This window comes from Orycteropus afer, unplaced genomic scaffold (genome assembly GCF_000298275.1).
Source record: "Orycteropus afer afer isolate SDZICR_OR568_19922 unplaced genomic scaffold, OryAfe1.0 scaffold00030, whole genome shotgun sequence".
NCBI lineage: Eukaryota > Metazoa > Chordata > Mammalia > Tubulidentata > Orycteropodidae > Orycteropus > Orycteropus afer.
In genome coordinates, this window is record NW_006921617.1 from 8,451,752 (window position 1) to 8,470,538 (window position 18,787).

At 39.5% G+C, this 18,787-nt stretch overlaps 1 protein-coding gene across 1 annotated transcript in view; it reads right to left on the reverse strand.

Moving 5' to 3' along the window:
* CABYR (calcium binding tyrosine phosphorylation regulated) overlaps positions 1 to 17,410 on the reverse strand; it is a 38,831-nt gene extending 21,421 nt beyond the window's left edge. Inside the window, exons 1-2 of the mRNA XM_007935577.1 lie at positions 17,263 to 17,410; positions 17,104 to 17,157 (exon numbers count right to left, since the gene is read on the reverse strand). Coding sequence (XP_007933768.1) covers positions 17,104 to 17,157; positions 17,263 to 17,410 — 202 coding nt within the window. The remainder of the gene's footprint in view (positions 1 to 17,103; positions 17,158 to 17,262) is intronic.
* Between the last annotated feature and the right edge of the window lie 1,377 nt (positions 17,411 to 18,787).

The window sequence follows — 18,787 nt, forward strand, 5'->3', positions numbered from 1 at the left end:
TCCAACACCTCAATAACAAAAAGACAAATAATCCAATTAAAAAATGGGCAAAAGACATGAATAGACACTTCACCAAGGAGGATATTCAGGCAGCCAACAAACATATGAAGAAATGCTCATGATCATTAGCCATTACAGAGATGCAAACCAAAACAATAATGAGATACCATCTTGCCCCAGCACTAGCAGCAAAGTTCAACAAGACAGAAAATAACAAATGCTGGCTAGGATGTGGAGAGATTGGACTCTCATACACTGCTGGTGGGACTGTAAAATGGTAAAACCACTGTGGAATGTAGTATGATGATTCCTTAAAAAGTTGGAAATAGAAATACCATTTGATCCAACCATTCCATTACTAGCTATATATCCTAAAGAAGTGAGAGCCATGACAGGAACAGACATATGCACAGTCATGTTCATCGCAGCACTATTTACAATAGCAAAAAGTCGGAAACAACCTAGGTGTCCATCAACTGAGAAATGGATAATCAAACTATGGTACATACACACAAAGGAATATTATGCAACCCTAAAGTATAACCTAGAATCAGCAAAACACTGCATAACGTGGATGAACTTCAAAGACATTATGCTGAGTGAAGTATGTCAATCACAGAGGGACAAATATTGTATTAGTCCATTACTATAAAAGTCAAGGAACAGTTTATCTATGGAAGGAAATTTTCTTTGTTGGTTACCAGGGGTAGCAGTGGAGGGGAGGGAACACTGTTAGGTAGAGATAAGTATTGATTTGGGTGAAGAGAAGGGCAATGTACCAAATGTGAGTGATCAACATGGTGGCATTGAGGAAGAAGACATAGAGAGGTACAAAGGAGGTGTAGACAACAAAGATGAACCCTTTTGCACATATAGTACTGCATTGTCAGTGAAGGCACACATGGGTATATGGATGGATAGATGAGTGGACAGGCTGAACTATTAGTTATATCTATACAGCAGGGAGTGTACCCAAGACCATGTATAGGGCTGGCAAACAATGGTTCTGCAAGTGTATTTGTATATTCTGTAAGAATTCCCAGGGGTATAGTAGAGGTGACAAGGGACAAGACTGTAATCACTTCTTGGTCACAGCCAGCTACCCAGAGGGAGCAAGTAGTTGAACCTGTGGGATCGGGACCATAGTCACAGGGGACATCAAGCTCAATCGGCGTAACATACTACACAAAACATTGTTCCACCTCCTACTTTTTGGTGAGTAGCAACTAGCATCTTAAAAGCTTGCAAGCAACTTTCTAGATGCAATGATGGGTCTCTCCTCATCCAGTGCAAAGTAGAATGAAGAAAACCAAAAATTCATGGAAACAATTAGTCCTAGTGACTGGTACAGAATGCGATCTGCAGCTTACATGACTATGAGACAAGAAGAACTAGATGGTGCCCAGCTACCACTGTCAACCATTGGAGGGGGATCTATGTAGGATTTCCTGGATAGAGAGGGAGAACAATGTGGAACAAAACTCAAAATCATTTGGAAAAAGAGGGGGACCATGTTTGCTGCTCTGATAGAGCCTGGTGGAACCACTGAGACTATAGTCCCTAGCTGACCTTCAGGTCTGGAATTAACCCACACCTGTGGCTTCCAGCCAACAAAAGACAGGCATATGAGTTGAACATATACCTGAAGTAGATACACTCCTTGGAGAGAACAATAATGGGAGAAAGAAGGGCTGTTTATGCACAGGGAGACAGCTCAGGGGGCAAGAGTGTATGGAGGGAAGGACACAGGGAAGAGTTAACTAACGGGAGGAAGTAGGAGAGGAGCTTTTGCATTGTGGGAAATTGTAGTCAGCGTCATGAGACAACGTGTGTGAACTGCTGTATGGAAAGTGAATTTGTTCTGTAAACTTTCACCCAAATCACAATTAAAAAAAAAAAAAAAAAAAGGTGTAAGCACATAATAACCAAACTAAACTCACTGCTGTTGAGTTAGTCCCGACACATAGTGACCCAAGGCAGAATCACTATGGGAGTAGATTGCCCAACCTTCCTTCTGAGGAGTGGCTGGTGGGTTTGAACTGCCAGCCTTCTGGCTAGCAGTCAAGTGCCTAGGAACTATGCCACCAGAGCTCCCAAGTACATAATAGGGATATTAATAAAGACCTATGGGGAGTACAGAGGACAGAGAGAGAGCTGCTCTGGCTGAAGGAATAAGGGAAAGTTTTATTTAAGTAAGTCCAGCCTCGGGAGAGTTACTCCTACACTTAGGATGTAGAAAGTTGCAAAAAATATGTTTATTCTATCCTAATGAGAAAAAGGCAGATGAACCACAAAATTATAAATTTTCTTGAGCCCAACTGAGGTCACAAGGCAACCAAGTAACATGATTTCCAAAGAGGAGTCAGGCCTTTCGAGGAGAGAAGGGGCAGAAGAACTGTCTCATCTGTGGTAGAGCACAGTAAGAGGCTGCCACCATATTAGCCAGTATGCTAAATCTTAATATACTATTAAAGGAGCCCTGGTGGCACAATATTTAAGTATTCAGCTACTAACTGAAAGGTTGGCAGTTTGAACCCACCAGTGACTCCACGGGAGAAAAGATCTGAGATCTGCTCCTATAAAGATTACAGCCTAGAAAACTCTATGGACAGTTTTCTGCCACATAGGCCCAGTCTGAGTGGGAATAACTCAATGGCACACAACAACAACACATTAAATATGGGCTATGAAGCCAACATAGAATAGCCTGGAACTCCAGACCGGAGAGGCAACTCCTGAAGGGAAACTCTCAAGCCCGTTTCCAAGGACATCACAAAAAAGATGGAAGGAAGCCAGAAGATCAGAGAGAGCCCTCTAGCATGGGAGACAGGCTGCAGGAGGCAACTGGCAGCTACCCAGTCAGGAGATGAGGCAGGGCTGGGGCCAGGATGCTATACAAACACCAAGCAGGGGTCTCCTACCTCTGGGGCAGAAACTGGAATTCCTGTGGATGAATAGATGCAAAAGCCACAGACACCAGGCAGAGTTTGGCTGCCACAATGGACAAAGAGTGGGAACACAGCCCCGCACCTGAGGGTCAGCCTAAGCCTGAAGAGGGCCCAGAATATCAGATCTCCCTTGCCCCCCAAAACAGCAGGCCAGGAGCCCAACACTGAGTAATAAGCAACAGCAGGCTGTCACCAGCAGGCAAGTGGGTGAGGGGCAAGAGGTTGGAGAGAGCCCTTCCCCAGTGCAGGCTTTAAGAGCTGAGAGCTGAGGAGGGAGGGGAACAAACACTGAGAAACACCCATTGGTGCCCTAGCCCCCACCTTCAGCACAACATAACAGTGGTACACTGAAAGTGGTGACAAAAATCCATTGCTATCATGTCAATTCTGACTTATAGCAACCCTACAGGACAGAGGAGAACTTCTCCATAGAGTTTCCAGAACGTTACAGCAGCCAAGGACTGCTAAAAGAACTAACAGATCTGTCCTGGAGGAAGTGCAGCCAGAAAGGTCCTTGGAAGCAAGAATGGCCAGACTTCGTCTCACCTATTTTGGTTATGTTGTAAGAAGGGACCATTCCCTGGAAAAGGATGTCATGCTTGGTAGGGTGGAGGGTCAACGAAAGAAGGGGAGGCCTTCAACGAGATGGATTGACACGGTGGCTGCAATGATGGGCTCAAGTATAGCAGGGATTGTGGGACTGGTGCGGGATCGGGCAGTGTTTCGTTCTGCTGTGCATGGGGTCGCTATGAGTCGGAAACGACTCGACGACACTTAACTACAACAACAACACAGCAGTCAACTGCCACATCCTTCTCCTGTGGAGCAGCTGGTGGATTTGAACTACTGATCTTTCAGTTAGCAGCCAAGCAGTTAACCACTGCACCACCAGGGTTCCTTAAAGGTAATGATAACAAGAAAATTCAAACTCAACAACTCTTGGTTAGATTGACACCCCCCCACCCCCACCCCCCCACACACTCACCAGCTCAAGGCCCCATAACCTAACCAATTGCACAGGATTACTATAATCCCTAAACTGTTTGCTTGGGACCTACCTGATATGTTGCTGGCATAATATGATTTATGAAACTCTGGAAAGGCTCACTTGCCCTCCCAGGCTTGTACCTGATACTTTATCAAGGAGACTAATCCCTAGGCTTAATTAACATTTTTGTCTCTAAAAGTCATCTCAAGTCCTAGCTCTGTGATTGACAGCTGTACGACCATTCATGACCTTTCAGCCTCATGTGTAAGTGGGGAATTTAATTCTGACCTCACTGACTTTTGGTGGAGATTAAATGAAATAATGTATTGGAAAGTGTCCTCTAAACTGTGAAGTACATGTAAATGGGGAAGGAATACATCACTGCTTAATTAAAAAGGGATGTAGAACAGAAAAGGTTTGAAAATGTGATATCATATTAAAAATTATAAAACTCAAATGTGTTTGATTCAGCCTTAATTAAACTGAAATTGGCTATTTCTTAAACTGGGTAGTAAAATGTAAGATAACACACACACATACATACATTTTTTTAATAGATCTATGTCATTATTTTTTTTATCTTCTATACCATTGATTCTTTACCACTGTAATCTCCTAAAATGGTTGAACGCTGACCAGGTTTTGGTACAGTGACTGTGTATTCCTTCCACCTTCTTTTGATGCTTCTTGTGTCATTCAATATTGTGCCCACAGAATCCTTCATTACTGCAACTTGAGGCTTAACATTTTTCTTCAATTCTTTCAGCCTGAGAAATGCTGAGTGTGTTCTTTCCTTTTGGTTTTCTAACTCCAGGTCTTTGCACATTTCATTATAATACTTTACCTTGTTTTCTCAACCCACTCTTTGAAATCTGTTCAGCATTTTTACATCCTCTTTTCCGTTTGCTGTAGCTACTCTACATTTAAGAGCAGGTTTCTTCTAAATCTATTTTGGTCCTTTCTTTCCTGTCTTTTTAATGACCTATTCCTTTTTTCATGTATAATGTTCTTGTTGTCATCCCACAATTTGTCTGGTCTTCAGTCATTAGTGTTCAATACATCACATCTTTCTTAAGTTGGTCTCTAAATTCAGGTGGAATATAATCAAGGTTGTATTTTGGCTCTCATGGACTTATTTTGATTTCCTTCTGCTTCAATTTGAACTTGGATATGAGTAATCGATGGTGTATTCCACAGTCAGCACCTGTTTTATTTTGATTGATACTGAGCTTCTCCATCGTCTCTTTCCACAGATGTAGTCAATTTGATTCCTGTGTATTATATCCAGCAAGGTCCTTGTGTCTCCAGTTGGAGTTGGGACACAGGAAGTTTGGGTATAATGATGTGGGGAGATGTGTTGGAGCTTGTGACAGTAGGAGTTGGGTAGTGAGGGAGGAGACAGAAACAGATTTATGCTGTTGAAAAAGGTATGTGCAATGAATAAATTATTGGTCTTGCAAAGTTCTATCATGCAATATCTTCCATCATTTCTGTCACCAAAGTGATTCCTCCATGCCATGCCCCTTTGCCTTTACCCCCCACTTGGTTATCTTATCTGGGCCTTATGGAGCAACACCACATGCAGTATAGCACTTTTTTTTTTTTTTTTAATTGTGCTTTGGGTGAAAGTTTACAGAGCAAATTAATTTTCCATACAGCAGTTCATACACATTTTGTTTCATGACATTGACTACAATTCCCCACAATGTAACAGCTCTCTTCCCACTTCCTCCCTGTAGTTACCTCTTCCCTGTGTCCTTCTCCCCCATGCACTCCTGCCCCCCAAGCTATCTCCCTGTGCAAACATTGCCCTTCTGTTCTTCAAAGATTGATCATTTCAAACAGAATATCTACCTGATGTAAATGTTCACCCCATATGCCTGTCTATTGTTTGGTTGGAAGCCACAGAAGTGAGTTCAGTTCCAGACCTGAAGGGTAACTAGGGGCCATAGTCTCAGGGGTCTCACCAGGCTCTATCAGACCAGCAAACCTGGTCTTTATGATTTTGAGTTTTGTTACAAGTCGTTTTTACTCTATGCAGGATCTCCTGCACTGATCCCCCTCCAAGTGGGTGACAGTGGTCATGGTCATATAGGCTTAGGATCACATGGTCTATTAGTCCTTTGGACTAACTGTTTCCATGTGTCTGGTTTTCTTCATTCTTCTTTGCTCTGGACGAGGAGAGACCCATCGTTGCACCTAGATGGCTACTTGCAAGGTTTTAAGGTCCTAGTCACTAGGCACTAAAGTAGGATGTAGAACAATGTTTTTGTGTAGGATGTTATGCCAATTGAGCTTGATATCCCCTATGACCATGGTCCTGAGCCCACAAGTCCAACTACTCACTCCCTCAGGGTAGCTGGCTGTGGCCAAGAAGCCACCACAACCTTATCTCTTGTCAGTTCTACTAGCAGTATAGCCCTTCTTTGACTTATTCCTTCCTCTTCTCTGAGTATCGCTGGTGGCACATTGGTTAAAGTGCTTGACTGCTAACGAAAAGGTCAGTAGTTAGAACCCACCAGCCACTCCATGGGAGAGAGATGTAGCTAGCAATCTTCCCCAAAATAGATTTACAGCTTTGGAAACCCTAAAAGGTTTTGAATTCTGTTGCATAGGGTCACTATAAACCAGAATCAACTCAACAGCAATGAGTTTCTCCTCCAAGTCTATTTCTGTCTCCTCCTTCACTACCCCTAACTCTTCCCCTCACAAACTCCAACACATCTGTCCATATCATTATACCCAAACCTCTTGTCTCCAAACTCCAACTGAAGACAAAAAAATTAAAGCAGGTTGGTAGAAGGACAGACAACCTTCCCTTCTTCTTTGCTAAGGCAAATCTAATTAGGTTTGGGGCAACCATATGTCCAGGTCCAGTGGTTCTCAACTAGGAGTATTATCACTACTCCCTAGAGAATGTAAATGTCAGAGGGACACCGACTTAGGAGAGGTACTACTGGTATTTAGAAGCCAGGACCAGGGATGCTAGATACCCTATAATGCATGGGACAGTCCCACACAATCACCCTGTCCAAGGTGACCTACAAGTGTCCAATACAGATCTAAACCAGCCATGTCAATTCTGATCTCTTTTATCAGATACTTCATTAGCTTCCCTTCACCACTAGGAAAGAAGTGAGGTCTGCTAGGGGACTTTTGGAACCACATCTATAGTTCCACTACTTTCTACCTCTTCCTGAGTTAAACATGGGCATGACATCTGGAGCAGTGGCATAAAGGGGCAATTAAAAGATGCTAAGAATAGAATAGAGTTTAGATCCTTGATTTTTTTTTTTTTTTTTAGTAGCAGAATGAACACCACTTCCAGATACTCTATTTCCTTAGCCATTGTTAATTAGTTTTGTGTTGCTTGCAGCTGAAAGCTTTCCTAACTTATATGAGTCATAAATCAGAAGTAGTAAAGAATCATGAAATAGGGGGACTGTGGTAATACTGCTATTTAGATACCATGCCCATTTTCCCATTAGGTGCTTGTTGAACTCATTATCTGAAGGTTTAGGATAACTAAATAGATTTGTCAGTTTTTGTTTGTTTTCTTTAGACTAAACCTGCTCCCACTGAGCCAATTCTGACTCATAGTGACCCCCCACTGGGTTTCAAAGACTGTAAATCTTTACAGAAGTAGATTGCCTCATCTTCCTCCCATGGAGCAGCTGGAGGTGGGTTTGGACTGCTGACCTTCTGGTTAGCAGGCAAATGCCTTACCCAGTACACCAACAGAGCTCCTTTGTCTTTAGTCTACTGTCCTCAAAAAATATCTGAACTATGTGCCATACATCTTTCTCTTCTGTGGTATAGGACTGGTTATGAAGAGGACGAGAATTATTTTGGATTTTCTGCATCTGTGAATAAATTCAATTTCTTCCCTGTGTGTGCGTGTGCATGTGTTTGTGATAGTGGACATCTTTGTCCTGACCTCTACTTCAAGGGGACAACAGGAAAGCATTCAATAGTCACCACTCAGTATAATCTTAGCTGTAAATTTTTTTTGTGTGTACCTTATCAGATTTAGGAAGTTCCTTTGTATTCCTTGTCTGCTTACAAACTTCATTCTGACCCCTGTGGCTGTATAGTAGGTTTTGAGATCCGGGAGTGTGAGACCTCCTACTTTGTTCTTCCTCTTCAATAGTGCTTTGCTTATCTGAGGTAAAATTAGTGACTGTTTTTTTCCGTATCCTTAAACAATGTTGATGGGATCTGGATTGGGATTGCATTGAATGTATGGATTGCTCTGGGTGGTATCAACGTTTTTGCAGTGTTCAATCTTCCTATCCACAAGCATGGTATGTTCTTCCATTTATGTAGATCTCATGGTTTCTTGAAGTAGTGTTTTGTAGTTTTCTTTGTACAGGTCTTTGGTGTCTGAATTTACTGAACTTCTTAAATGAATGATGTCTTTCTGTCAAACTGGGAAACTTCTTGACCACTATTTCTTCATATATTGCTTCTTTTATTCTCTTCATCCTGGAACTTCAGTTACACATGTACTTGATTATGTCCTACTTATGTCTCTTACACTCCATCTTCTTGTTTTTCTCTTTGCTTCAGTTTGGATAATGTGTATCACTCCCTTATTTTTTAAGTCTCCTAATTTGTCTTCTGTTGATAAACCATCCACTAAGTTTTTATGTGGCAGTTATGCAATAACCACTTGTTTGTTTTGTAGATTCTAACTTTAATGAAGTTCTCCATCTTTTCATCCACTTTTTCTATGTTTTCAAAACATATTAATCATAGTTATTTTTAGTTCTTATGTAATAATTTAAAAATCTGAATCATCTTTGGTTCTGCTTTTTGTGTGTATTTTATCTCTTGATTCTTAGTTCTTGATTCTTTGAATGTCTAATAGTTTTTAATCGTATGCTAGAAACTGATATGACACATTGTACAGGCTCTGATTATGTTGCTTTCTTCTAAATGCTATTGATTTTGTTCTAATAATGATAGATCACTTCATTCCTCTTGAGATTTGATGTTAGGCTTTGTTAAAGTGAATACATTCCATCTTTCTTCTTACTCCTAGCACACTGTCATTCTTCCTAGGGTGTGATCCTTCTGGAGTCTTCACTAAATGCCCAGGACTTCATAACAATCCCTTTATTCTTGCTGGACCTGAACTCCAAAGCCTTCCCCAGCTCCATGCCACTTCTCAAATCTCTGCTCAGTTCTCAGTGTTCCAGAAGCCCCTGCTAAGCCTCCTGGAGTCCTGCCCCATACGAGTAGATTAGAAGTTAGCCAAAGACCAAAGGAAACTTGCATGTAGATTTTTCAAGGGCCTCCTCTGCAAATAGGAGCCCTGATGGCACAGGGGTTAATGTACTCAGCTGCTAACCAAAATGTCAGTGGTTTGAACCTACCAGCTGCTCTGTGAAAGAAAGATGTGGCAGTCTGCTTCCATAAAGATTTACAACCTTGGAACCCCTATGGGATAGTACTACTCTGTCCTATAGGGTTGCCATGAGTCACAATCAGCTCAATAGCAGTGGGTTTGGGTTTTGGGTTCTCTGCAAATGCCTCCTCTCTGGTACTTTGTCCCTCAAATCCTAGCCACACTGGAAGCCCCAAACTTTGTTTCTCTATTTTCTCTTCCCAGTAAGACTTCCACTCCCTTCTTGGACTCTATTTCTGTGCACCAGAATTTTTAAAAATGCCCTAAGGGAGAAAGCTAGGGTGAATTCAGGGCTCACTTTGTGTGAATACTTTTCCCCAATCCAGGCACTGGATTTTTGTTTCTTAAAATTTCTCTAGCTTTTGTGCTTGTTTCTAATGGGAGGGTAAGTCTAATATCTGCTATTACTCCATCAGTGATAAAACTGAAGTGTCTCCTCCACTGAATTTCACCTAGTACACTAACAATTGGTAGGAATTTAAACATTTGTTAAATGAAATCACTGTAATTTAAGGATTTGAAAGGGAGAAGTAGGAGGAGAACCTCTGGAAGGAAAAGCAGTATTAAGCTCAAATCAAGTGATTTGAAATTACTCTATATTTTTCCAAAAGATGCCAAATACTCTGGTACATGAGGATATGAGGTAGGAAAAATTATTACATAGGTAGATTAGATTCAGATCATAGAAAGTTTTGCATGCTATGGTTTTGTAGAGGGGTCAATTTTTACATACTATGACTTAGACATGCCCCAATTCTTTACTTTCTCTAAATGATCTCATCTTGCAATAAGATGCTTATTTCTGACCAATGGAAAAATATACATGATCTTACCAATTAAAAATATCTGACCCTTCTAAGTTTGAAAGTCTCTTTTGGTTAATGACATAGTCTTTATCAATGGTTCTCCTTCTATTAAGGATAGAATCTAGGTGCTACAGTAAACTCTAGCTCTGGTTCTTCTAGCTTTGTTGTTCTTCTCTGCTGGCTCTCAATTACCCCCGATACAGGCATAACTAATAATGCCTGGTCTCTAGTGTTGATCTCCAACCTTGTTATATTCATTACTCAATTGTTTCTACTTTGTGGATAGTGTGGTCTGTTTGCCAACCAAGGACTAGCAGATTCTCTTTCTTATTTGGTCCTCTTGCTGCCAATTTTTACTTTATTCCAGGCTTAGATATTATGTACTACAGACTTCTGTTAGGGGCTTTGAGTCACTTTACCTTTTGCCATCCTGAGTCCTCAGGGAACTTGCTGGTCAGTATTTAAGACAACCCAAAAACATGTATAGAAGTCAGACACAGGCTATAGGAAACCAGGAGTATTATCTCAGGTCCACCAGAGAAATACTCTCCTTTATTTCTAATCTATTGCTTCAATAAAATTATTTCACTCACTAAACATTTATTAAATGCTTGACACATGACAATTATGGCCTAGGTTTTGAACATAGCATACTAAATGCAGCAACATGCTGACCAGACAATTTCTCTGACAAATATGCTTTCTTGTAGGCAACATCCAGAAAAGCAAAGAACAAGCCTTCTACTCAGATTTTAGGGAATTCCAATCATAGATTCTACCTTCCTTCCTTACCCCAGTTTCTATATTGTTGTTGTTATGTGCCATCGAGTCGGACCCAACTCATAGCAACCCCTCCTTGGGTTTCCGAGGCGGTATCACTACCGAAGTAGATTGCCCAACCTTCCTTCCGAGGAGTGGCTGGTGAGTTTGAACCCCTAGCCTTCTGGTTAGTAGTCAAATGCCTTAAGCACTATGCTACCAGAGCTCCCAATTTCTCTATTACCTGGCACTTTTTAAGCTATACCTACATTAAGAACCACAATCAAGAGCCTTCCATTTTCCCTTCAAGCAACAACTGACTTTATATTCCATCTTCCCTTTTTGCCTTCTCTAGCTTAAAGAAAAAGTAAAATTTTGAGTCTGGTAGCTTTGGCTCTTAAAGTGAAAATTCAGTTCTGGAAATTCTAAGAAAACTCTTTCTTAATAAAAACAGGCTCCTGCAAAACTTCTAAGTGTAAGAGTTCTTGCTATGAACTTTGGAAACTCAATACTAAGGAATGACTTCCTTGAGTAACTGACAGATACCATTTGTTTTATGTGAACACTTTTTGCCTTTCTCCTAAAGCAAATGAATGCTTCAATGGGTTGATATCAACAGAAAAAGTGGAAATAAATAAAGGTTACCTGGAATAAATGTACACTAGTTTAATATTTTTCAAAAAATATCCCTATACCACTGAAGAGTTCAAATTTTGTGGCTAATAAAGAATTATCTAAGTTTCTGAATAGCAGAGTGATAGATGCAGCCTATAAAGCTAAAACTAAGATGTTCTTCCTTTATGTCTCCATTATGTCTTCTAGTGTTCCTGACCTTATCTTGGTAACTAGTTTTATTTTCACGTATTCTTGTTCTAGATTTCCTAGTTTGCCGTATCTGCTTCTCAACCCAGCCCTCCATTACTCCCTCCCAGACCTGCTGGTGCAATAATGAAAGCACTTGGCTACTAACTGAAAGGTCAGTGGGTTGAACCCACCAGCCGCTCTGCTGGAGAAAGATGGGACAGTCTGCTTCTGTAAAGACGCCTTGGAAACACTATGGGGCAGTTCTACTCTGTCTATTGGGTTGTTTTGAGTTGGAAGCAACATGACGGCAACAGGTTAATCCTGATTCAGTTTCTGGCTCCTAACCTGGTACTCTAACCCTAATTCTTATATATACCATTTGCTCAATGATTAATTTGGCCTGTTTTAGTCTGGACTGTTCCCAATTTATTAATCTTATTACCACGATGTAAAAGCATGAAAAACCTAGAGCCCCCTCCCAAACCTCACCACCAGGCAACCATTAAAACCATTTCTCAGTTTAATAAAATTCTTACTTTGGTATAAATTGTTACAAACCTGAACAAAAAAAGTAAATTGGGTACAATATCCATCCCTGTTCAGGGAATCAAAATAGACTTAAAAAAAAAAAAAAATTTCTGAGGAAAATGAAGAGTAGCCAGAGGTTCAAGGATTGTATTATTACTTAACCACAAACTTTAGTATGGATAGGCCTGAAAAAGATATATTCCCTTTTTGTTTGTTTGTTTAAGAGTGAACAGCAACATGTATGTATAACCAGGTATAAAAATAAGGCACATGAATATAACTTGAAACAAGAATTAAAAGACTCAATATAATATTTAAAATGAGTACTTAATATAAATAAACAACTCACAGTAGTTAATGATACTGCTGTGGTGCTTCACAGGAATCAAAACTGAATGCAATGGTCAGCAGCAGTTCATAACTATAATCACTATTTTATGCTCAAACCAAGAATGTCTAGGATTACTTAGATCTGCCTCTGTTGAGATGGAAGACAGAGCTGATACTGGGAAACTTAAATCAATTAGGCTTAGTGGGATGAGTGATAGCAGTGGTGGGGTATTATTGGTCACTCTGAAGGGAAAACCACCCTTCAGGCTTGGAATTGAATTCACTCCCTTGACTTAACTTCAGCCAAACAATAGATAGGCCTACAAAGTGAACACAAGTGAAGGATTATACCAGGGAGGTGCATCTGCATAGAAAGGCAGTATCTGCATAGGGAGAAAGCCCAGAAGGCAGGAATGGATAGGAAAGAAGGACAAAGGGAAAAGGTAACCACAGGGAGGAAGTGGGAAGAGAGCTGTTACACTGTGGGGATTGAAGTCAATGTCATAAAACGTGTATGATTTGTTGAATGGAAAACAGATTTGCTCTATAAACTTTCATCCAAATCACAATAAAAAGTTAAATAAAAAAAAAGAAGAAGAAAGAAAATCATTGCCCCCTTCACTAAGTGCTGAAAAGATCAGAATTAGAACAATCTGGGCTTCAGGTTCCACACAAGAAGGTGGCAGGGAAGAAGAAGGGAAAAGTGGGAGATGATTTAAGAAAAGAGTTATCTTCCTTCACTCCTTGGGTTCAATAATCTAAGGTTTTTCCAGAGGTATCCTAGAATGTTCCTTACTCTATAGTAGAAAGAACATGGGTCATGCAACTAGGAAGCTATAAGTCCAGATCCTAAATCGGCCAATTACTCAATATTTCCAAGCTTGGAAAAATTATTATTCCTACTCTCAGATTTATCTTAAGTAAAATGGGAGTGATAGCACCTAAGTCATAAGGTTATTTGAATTAATTGACAAAATCCATTAAACATGTCTAGGACACAACTTCTTTAAGGGAATCTTTTTAATCAGTGACCTGATACAACTGGCTATAAGCCCCATAATTATCATTAATAGAATTTAGCAAAAAAGAAAAAAAAAAAAAAAAAACTTCCAACTTTTCGATTTGGTGGAAAAAATATATGACTCTTAAAGAAAAAAAAATTCACATCAATAGTTTCTTTACTTTCAATGAGCTAGAAATTCTAGGAATGTGTGAGACTGAAGTACAGTGAATTTCTGGTCTTTCAGTCCCTTAACTGCTAGATTACAATTAGTGATTTTTCTCTTGTTCTTTAACTTGGGTTAAGAATTACAAGTTCAATGAGATGTTTGTTTTGAGGAGGGAGTTTCTAAAGGGTTCAAAGTGTAATCCGGTCTGGCATGTTTGCTGGTTTAGAAAGTCCCTTGATAGTGGCCATGTTTTCAGCTGTGGCAGCAGAATTTTTTTATCTTTGTTACTCACTGGATTTGTGTTAGAATGATATGTTTAAAATTCGTTAGACCAGTTAATGAAGTGGTATTTAACCTGATACTCAGAAGGCACCATGTATTCTCATCACCATGATCTGTTTCAAAGCTCCACATGAATAAAGGACCTTTTAAAAAAAAAATGTCTAGGACAAGAGAGGTCCTCAAAAATGGTAATTCCATTCTCCCTCTCTCTCTAAGTGGTGGGACTTAAGAGAAGGATGACTCTTTTGCTTTAAAATATCACCAAATCAATTAAAGATTCATTTGGATTGATGAAGAACCTCTCCTGTGAAGATAAATGGTGAAGTTTTCATTTATTCATATGATAGTGAGAATTTGTTTAATCAAACTGCAGAAAAATAAGAGGAAGAAAAAGCAAGAAAGAGTTGCACAGTATGGGTTCCTTTGGAAATGGGCACATGTGGATGAAATACCAAAATGGAGACAGTATCAGGGATCATCTTAAGGGCCCTAGGTTCCGGAAAATGGGGAAAAGACGAGAGATGAGAGGGGCATAAAAACAAATGAGGACGGTTTGTTCCCATGTCTGATTCTCTTTCTCCTCTGCCACCTGATTCCACATGAAATTTTGAAGCCAGAGGCCTACCAAAAATAGGGCTCTTTCTATAGGACAAAGCCCAAAATGAAGTGTTCACATAAAACAAATGGTATGTGCAGGCAGATGGATATCTCTCCATGTTTTCCATGCACATAGGCAGCTTGGTGGTAAGGCTGTTAGGCAGCAAACTAACCTGTTCGAGAATACTTTTGAAGAATACAGCAACCCTACTGAGGATTCTTGTGAAACACTTTAAGTGTCCTTCATGCTCATATCTGATATCTGGTCATTTGACTTTGTCCTCAATGAATGGTTCATTTGCCCATCTTATACTGCAAGCCTGGGAGATCCTCAATCCCTGGGACCAACAAAAAGAATATATAAGGAATTATTGGTGCTGCTATCCACACTGAAAACTGGAATCCACATAGAAGAAGTTCTATTTGGAGGAAGGAGAAAATGCTATCTGCTATACCTACATTTTCATTGTGGAGAACTAAACCACCATGTGGTCAGATCTACCCAGAGCTCCCACAGGAACAGCAGTTGGGGAATTAAACTAGTCCGAAGACAGGAGGGTGTCACTCAGGGGAGGAAATACTTTACCAAGTGGGAACTTTATAGTTCCTGTATATCCCCAGATAGTCCTCCTTTAGAACAGTGATACCTTCCTGGATGTCGGTAGACTCGTGCACTATGACAGGATCTAAGTTAGTAGACAGTGTCTGTCCAATAAGAAAGCATTTGGGATGACAATAAATAGCAGACAGACAAAAGAGCTAAACTGACATGAGACACTGACACTGAACTCTGTATTTTCTGGCCATATCTTCATGTTTCCTTCTCATCTCCTCAGTAAACTAGAACAAAGTTCATTTCTACTGCATTGTCCAAAGAAAACCTTCAGCATGAAACTGAATTGACAGAGGAGCAATGAAGAAAGGGAGAAATAAGAAAAGGCGAAGTTTATATAATGGAATTCTTAGAAGCAGAGTATAAGTGAGAGAACAGAAAAGTCAAATTGCAGGGACAGGCAGACATGTCTACAAGAATGTCAAGAAAAAGTTTTGGCAGAATTTTGTGAAAGAGGAGAGGAAACACACGGTCAGTGGGAGAAAAAATTCTTATTTCAGTGATTGACCAACATTTTTAAATTATTATAGAAAAAGAAAAGATAGCACTGTGATCTGTCAGCCACTTTTATACCCTGCCAGTTTGGTGATGTTAATAGATAATATTCAAGGTAAGAAGAAATCAGGAGTAAGACCTAGGGAAGTATACAAATCATGGTTTAGATTGGCAGTGGAAACAGACAACCAAAACAGAACGCAGGATTATGTTAGCATTTCAAGTGGCAAGAGCATACTTCAGGAATGTTTTATTGTTTACTCTGGCTGCCTCCTTTAGGGTACTGATGGCACTCTCAACTCACCACGGGAAACCATCAGCAGGATGTAAAGAAAAGTGCAACAACATTAACCACCTGTGCTCTTTTCCCAGCACCCCCCCCCCCATGAGGCAGTAAAGGTTGTTACGGCCTTTGTACTTGTATTTTTTATACCAGGAACTGTGTTTGGGAAGACTGTGAGTGTGAGGCTATCTTGGAGGTTAACTGACCTCAATTCACCTAAGACAGACTCAATTTACCTAAGACAGATTCCACACATATACCAAAAACCAACCAAACTTACTGCTGTCAAGTCAGATCCGACTTACAGCGACCCCTCCTTGGGTTTCTGAGGCAGTATCACTATGGAAGTAGACTGCCCGACCTTCCTTCCGAGGAGTGGCTGGTGGGTTTGAACCACCAGCCTTCTGGTTAGCAGTCAAATGCCTTAGGCACCACGCCACCAGAGCTCCCTAACACATATACACATGGTCTTAAAATACAACTGTCTTCTAAACAAATATATACACAATAATACGTCACACCATCTGAGATGTGCTGGAGGAGAGCACTTTCTGTGAAAACTTAGGTCTTCACTACACAGACCCTCTTCTGGAGCAGAGTCAGACAGTGACGACCTAATTGATCACGTGCCTGACACCTGGACTGCTGGTAAGCCATCATGAGGAGAAAAAAATTTTTTAAAAGGTGGTTTAACATTTCTTTATATAATTCTCTTAAGTAATGCATATCATTATAACTGAGAATTAAATTCTCTTAAAGTTCACTGTACTTTCTTAAAGACTCAGACATATTGGAAGGAGTTTAAGTTGTAGTTTATATATACACTGTTTTTGATATTCATGTACATTTGTTGTGCCAGATGGTTTGCAAGGAATGACTTTTTCCTATTTTTTTTTTGTTTAAAAAATATTAGTATCCTTCAAACTGTCAGACCCTAGATTAAAAAAAAAAAAAAAACTAATTAAATAAGTATCAGTGTGATCTAAAAAGAAAATATCTGTGGGCATATTTCTTGAATTTGAATGTATGCTAGTAATGATGCAATAATTTACAACTAGAGTATTATTAAAACTATCACTTGTGATTCTTACCTTTTTTCTGATGAAATTGTTTAACCAATTCTTTTATATCCATGGAAGTGTTTCCTGAAGAAATAAATGCAGGAAATCAAATAAAGACACATAAAATTTCCAGTTTAAAATTCTTTCTTTTGCAAATCACTAAATATATAATCTAAAACCGTAACAAACCTTCTCGAAACAAAATAAGCTCTTTAAAATAAACTGCGGCAAACTGAGTGATGTTTGGTGGATTGGTTTTCAGAATGGCTCTGCTAACTCCCTCGAGTAGAGTCTTGAGGCCATAGGGTACGACAAGTCTGGGCTTTGAAGAAATCATCTTGGCAGGAGATCTGCAATCACAACTCTAACAAAGAAAAATTAGTGAATACGTTGTCCAGTAACACTGCAAAAAAAGATGAATTATTCTAATTTATGTTTTTAAACAAAGTCCTTCTAAGCCACATGGGTTTGGAAACATTAGTGTTTCTACAAGAAAATGTCTTTTTTCATTTTCTAAATATACCTCTGGACACATTGCTCAGCTTTAAGCACACATTTTTTTTTTTTAGCTTTAAATGTCTAACATTAATCAGATATCAGTTATTTGTGGTACTATCATACCACCCACTACCATATGCACATCTTTCTTCTTCTCTCTCTCCTTCTTCTGTCCTCTTTTTCCCTCACCCCCCACTCACCTGCCTTACTGACTTTTATATAACAGCAAGGACATCTATAGTCCTGAAAGTTGCAGAGGCTGCTACCCTAAACTCTGTGTTAGTATACATATGTGTGTATTCTGTCTCATTCTGAAGAATGGCTTAAGAAAGCTCGTAAATGTACATAAAAACAAAATTAAAATAATCAGTTCAAATTAAAATAAAAATCAGTTCAGTGGTAAGGAAGAAATTATGCTATAAAAATTAGAATGGCACAGCCGGTAAGGTTAGAACCCTAATATACTCCTTTTCACTTTAATAAAAATAGGTGTCAAATCAATCCGAGATACCAAGCAACCGTCACAAAATAGGAAACAGTTGAACAAAGCTTTCTTGAGATTTAAAAAAAAAAAATGTTGCTTGGGAGAATCACAGCTATTCTGGACACTGAGACCCAAGAGAAATTTCTCCCATAGGTCCACATAAAGAGGAGGAGGATGGTGATATAATGAACTCTGTCCTCAAAAATCCCTCTAGTAAATAGAGTAATGAGTTTCATGGGACTAGTGGCCCAGGTTTAGTTACAGCAATTATACAAGGGTCTAACTGCTAATAAAAAGCAACAAATATGTCATGGCAAAATGCTAAATATTCAAAAGTACATCACCTGTTCCTAAAGGTCAGGAAAAAATGAGTATGTGTTGGCCAAAGCAAAGCGTTTAAGAATTTGTTTGAATTGTACTGAGTCCCTTAATGAAAATTTACTGTCAGAAAAGTATTCAATAGGACCTTTATTTAATTAAGCCATCATTGAAAAACCAGTACCACAGCTTTGGCTAGTCCACATGCTAAGGGATGTAGGCAGTAATAACATGTGTATGAGATATATACATACATATTATTATATGATACAAATGTATTTTTAAATTAATTATTTTTTTAAATTACATCCTTTTCACCCCAGTGAGAGTAGACAGGTCATGCTTTTGAAAGTGGCTTACCAGTAGCCATGACGATGGAACTAACAAACCACCCTTTCTGTAGGCAGTTAGCAG